Here is a 4,005-nt window from a genome sequence, read left to right as displayed (position 1 = left end):
GCACTGTGGAGCGGAAAACCTGAGCTCTGACGTCATGTTTGGCATGTTACTGTACAGTCACTGCATTCCAATTTAGACACTTATCAATGATAGGCTACACTATGATTACCACAAACAAGACATGATCTCGGAACAATAAGAGTGACAAATACTGGAACAGGCTACTACTACCTTCGGGTTTTCACTGAGATTTGTTTTATGATTTTCCATATGTTTCCCATGCAGGCTATACATAATTTGATCGTCCATTTACATCTACACTCAATGACCAAAAGTATGTGGACACCTGCTTGTCGAACATCTCATTCCAAGATCACGGGCATTAATATGGAGTTGATTCCCCTCCCCTTGCTGCTATAACAGCATCCACTCTTCTGTGAAGGCTTTTCACTAGATGCTGAAACAATACTGTGAGGACTTGCTGCCATTCAGCCACAAGAGCATTAGTGAGGTCGGGCACTGATGTTGGGCGGTTAGGCCTGGCATGCAGTCTGTGTTCCAATTAATCGCAAAGGTGTTCGATGTGGTATAGGTCAGGGCTCTGTGCAGGCCAGTCAAGTTCTTCCACACCGATCTTGACAAACAATTTCTGTATGGACCTCGCTTTGTGCAGGGGGGCATTGTCATGCTGAAACAGGAAAGGGTCTTCCCCAAACTGTTAACACAATGTTGGAAGCACAGAATCGTCTAGAATGTCATTATATGATGTAGCGTTAAGATTTCCCTTCACTGGAACTAAGGGGCCTAGCCAGAAGCATGAAAAACAGCCCCATACCATTATTCCTTTATTATTCCATTATTCCTCCACCAAACTTTACAGTTGGCACTATGCATTGGGGCAGGTAATGTTTTCCTGGCATCCACCAAAACAAGATTAGTCCGTCAGAATGCCCGATGGTGAAACGTGATTCATCAATACAGAGAACGCGTTTCCACTGCTCCAGAGTCCAATAGCGGCATGCTTTACACCACTCCAGCCGACGATTGGCATTGCGAATGCTGATCTTAGGCTTGTGTGAGGCTGCTCGGCCATGGAAACCCATTTCATGAAGCTCTCGACAAACATTTATTGTGCTGGCGTTGCTTCCAGAGGAAGTTTGGAACTCGGTAGTGAGTGTTGCACCCGAGGGAGGACAGATGATTTTTACGCGCTTCAGTGCTCGGCAGTCCCGTTCTGTGAGCTTGTGTCGCCTACCACTTTGCGGCTGAGCCATTGCTGGTCCTAGATATTTCCAATTTACAATAACAGTACTTACAGTTGACCGGGGCAGCTCTAGCAGGGCAAAAATGTTTGCAAACTGACTTGTTGGAAAGGTGTCGTTTGTTGAAAGTCACTGAGCTCTTCAGTAAGGCCATTCTACTGCCAATGTTTGTCTATGGAGATTGCAAGCCTGTGTGCTTGATTTTATACACCAGTCAGCAAACGGGTGTGGCTGAAATAGCCAAATCCCCTAATTTGTCCACATATTTTTATTTATTTATTTATTTATATATATATATATATATATATATATATATATATATATATATATATATATATATATATATATAGTGTATATATAGTGTATTTAAACCTATAGCGGCTGATCAGTATGATACAGGATGAGCAATCCCCTGCAGCAGTGTAGGTAATCGTATTTACAGCTATATCGCCTTTACAGCTACACTAACATAACTGTGTTTTGTTGACCGTGTTAAGGCCCATATAAAGCTGGTAAAAAAAAGTTACAGTTCATGCCCCTTCTACTTGGAACAAGCTATAAAAGGGCATGAAATTGCAGGAGCTCCTCTCTTTGAATGAATTTAAAAACTATGGTTTAAAGTGAAGTGGGGGGATATCAATGTTTTCAACCCTAGATGCACCACACCTCCCCAAAGCATCTTGCATGCTCAATGTGTAAATGTATGTTTTTTAAATGCAGTGCTTTGTGTGTTATGTTGTAAATGTATCTGACATTTTGTGTATTGCTATGTCATCCAGGTGTCTCTTGTCGAATAGATATTTAATCTCACCTGGTAAAATAAAAGGTAAAATATCAAATCTATAAATATATACAGTATTGAGACAAACCAGGTTTGTCAGGTGATCCTTATTACAATGTGCTGTAAAACAACCGAGCGAGAACACAAGTCATATTTTATTCAGTGGCTTGGGGGTGAGAGAAAAAAATTGAAAAAAGGTTGTTGGAACGATTGTTATTTATATGCTGCGAAATTTAACTAGTCTCCGGCTGCGAAATTTAACTAGTCTCCGGCTGCGAAATTTAACTAGTCTCCGGCTGCGAAATTTAACTAGCCTCCGGCTGCGAAATTTAACTAGCCTCCGGCTGCGAAATTTAACTAGTCTCCGGCTGCGAAATTTAACTAGTCTCGGGCTGCGAAATTTAACTAGCATCTGGCTGCGAAATTTAACTAGTCTCGGGCTGCGAAATTTAACTAGCATCTGGCTGCGAAATTTAACTAGTCTCCGGCTGCGAAATTTAACTAGTCTCCGGCTGCGAAATTTAACTAATCTCCGGCTGCGAAATTTAACTAGTCACCGGCTGCGAAATTTAACTAGTCTCCGGCTGCGAAATTTAACTAGTCTCCGGCTGCAAAATTTAACTAGTCTCCGGCTGCGAAATTCAACTAGTCTCTGGAGTCCGATGAGTCACTGTGATAGGCCCACCTCATGTCTTTGCCCTGCCCTCGATGTTGCGGAAGATCTTGTATGTATATGTCACAGGTATGCCTCACACGAGGCTAGCAGCTTGTACAAGGGTCAATGACATCATTCACTGCAGTCTAAAATATGAGCAGGCAAGAAGCTTTAAAAATCTTTTTAAACAAATGTACGTCCTCTGTCAAAATGACCTCCCTCCTCTTTGTTGCAGAATTTTTGAGGCCCGGAGGGGAACGATAGCAATGGATGCTGAAAGTCAAGTAAACATAACTCCAATGGAGAATTGGGTGAATTCTTCTAGACTTGCTTGTGAATTCTCAAACTGCCGCAACAACTTTCCAGACCTGGAGGACAGCACCAAGCTGGTGGGAGTGCAAGTGATCCTCATCTTGGCTTACAGCACCATCATACTGTTCGGAGTCATCGGAAACTCCCTGGTGATATACGTGGTGTACAAGTTCAAAACTCTGCACACCGTCACCAATTTTTTCATCGTGAACCTGGCTGTGGCCGATCTGCTGGTGAATACTCTATGTCTGCCCTTTACTTTGATCAATACTCTCCATGGGGAGTGGAGGTTTGGCCAGGCATTGTGCTTCATGCTGCCCTTCTCCCAAGGCATGGCCGTGCACGTTTCCACCATCACGCTCAACATCATCGCCCTGGACCGCCACCGGAGCATCGTCTACCACCTGGAGACCAAGATGTCCAAGGAAATGTGCGCCGCTGTCATCATCATGACGTGGGCCATAAGCGCAGTCCTGGCCAGCCCGCTCGCCATCTTCCGGGAGTACGGGACGTTTGACCTTTCGCCCGAGCAGTCCATTCAGGTTTGCACGGAAAAGTGGCCAGGGAGCGGCATGGACGGGACCATCTATAGTATCTCCATGCTCCTGCTCCAGTACTGCCTGCCGCTGGCCATCAACTCCTTCGCCTACATCCGCATCTGGAGTAAGCTGAAGAACCACGTGAGTCCGGCAGGGAGGAACAACCGCCACCAGCGCAAGAGGAAGACCACTAAGATGCTGGTGATCGTGGTGGTGGTGTTTGCAGTGAGCTGGCTGCCTCTCCACGCCTTCCAGCTGGCCATTGACATTGACAACAGTGTCTTGGAAATGAAAGACTTCAAGCTGCTTTTCACCATGTTCCACATCGTGGCCATGTGCTCGACCTTCGTCAACCCCATCCTCTATGGGTGGATGAACAACAACTACCGGACTGCGTTTCTGTCTGTGTGTAAGTGCAGCCAACCTGTCAATTCTGGGTCGAGGAACATCATGAGCAGAAAGACACTGAGGGAAAAAGACATGAGCGATACAGATTTCAAAGCGACTAAAGTCTGA

The 4,005-nt window shown here is 45.0% G+C and overlaps 1 protein-coding gene across 1 annotated transcript; it reads left to right on the top strand.

The window, feature by feature from the left end:
• Positions 1-2,904: 2,904 nt before the first annotated feature.
• On the top strand, positions 2,905-4,005 carry LOC124001208 (neuropeptide Y receptor type 2-like). The gene has a single exon (XM_046307831.1). The coding sequence runs from the start codon at positions 2,905-2,907 to the stop codon at positions 4,003-4,005; it is 1,101 nt and encodes a 366-aa protein (XP_046163787.1).

The sequence above is a fragment of the Oncorhynchus gorbuscha genome, linkage group LG17 (assembly GCF_021184085.1).
Source record: "Oncorhynchus gorbuscha isolate QuinsamMale2020 ecotype Even-year linkage group LG17, OgorEven_v1.0, whole genome shotgun sequence".
In the NCBI taxonomy this organism is placed as follows: Eukaryota; Metazoa; Chordata; class Actinopteri; order Salmoniformes; family Salmonidae; genus Oncorhynchus; species Oncorhynchus gorbuscha.
This window is presented reverse-complemented; position numbering and strand designations above follow the sequence as displayed.

Excerpts from the sequence above, each read along its gene's own strand:
- LOC124001208 (XM_046307831.1), top strand. The coding sequence starts at position 2,905 with ATGGATGCTGAAAGTCAAGTAAACATAACTCCAATGGAGAATTGGGTG.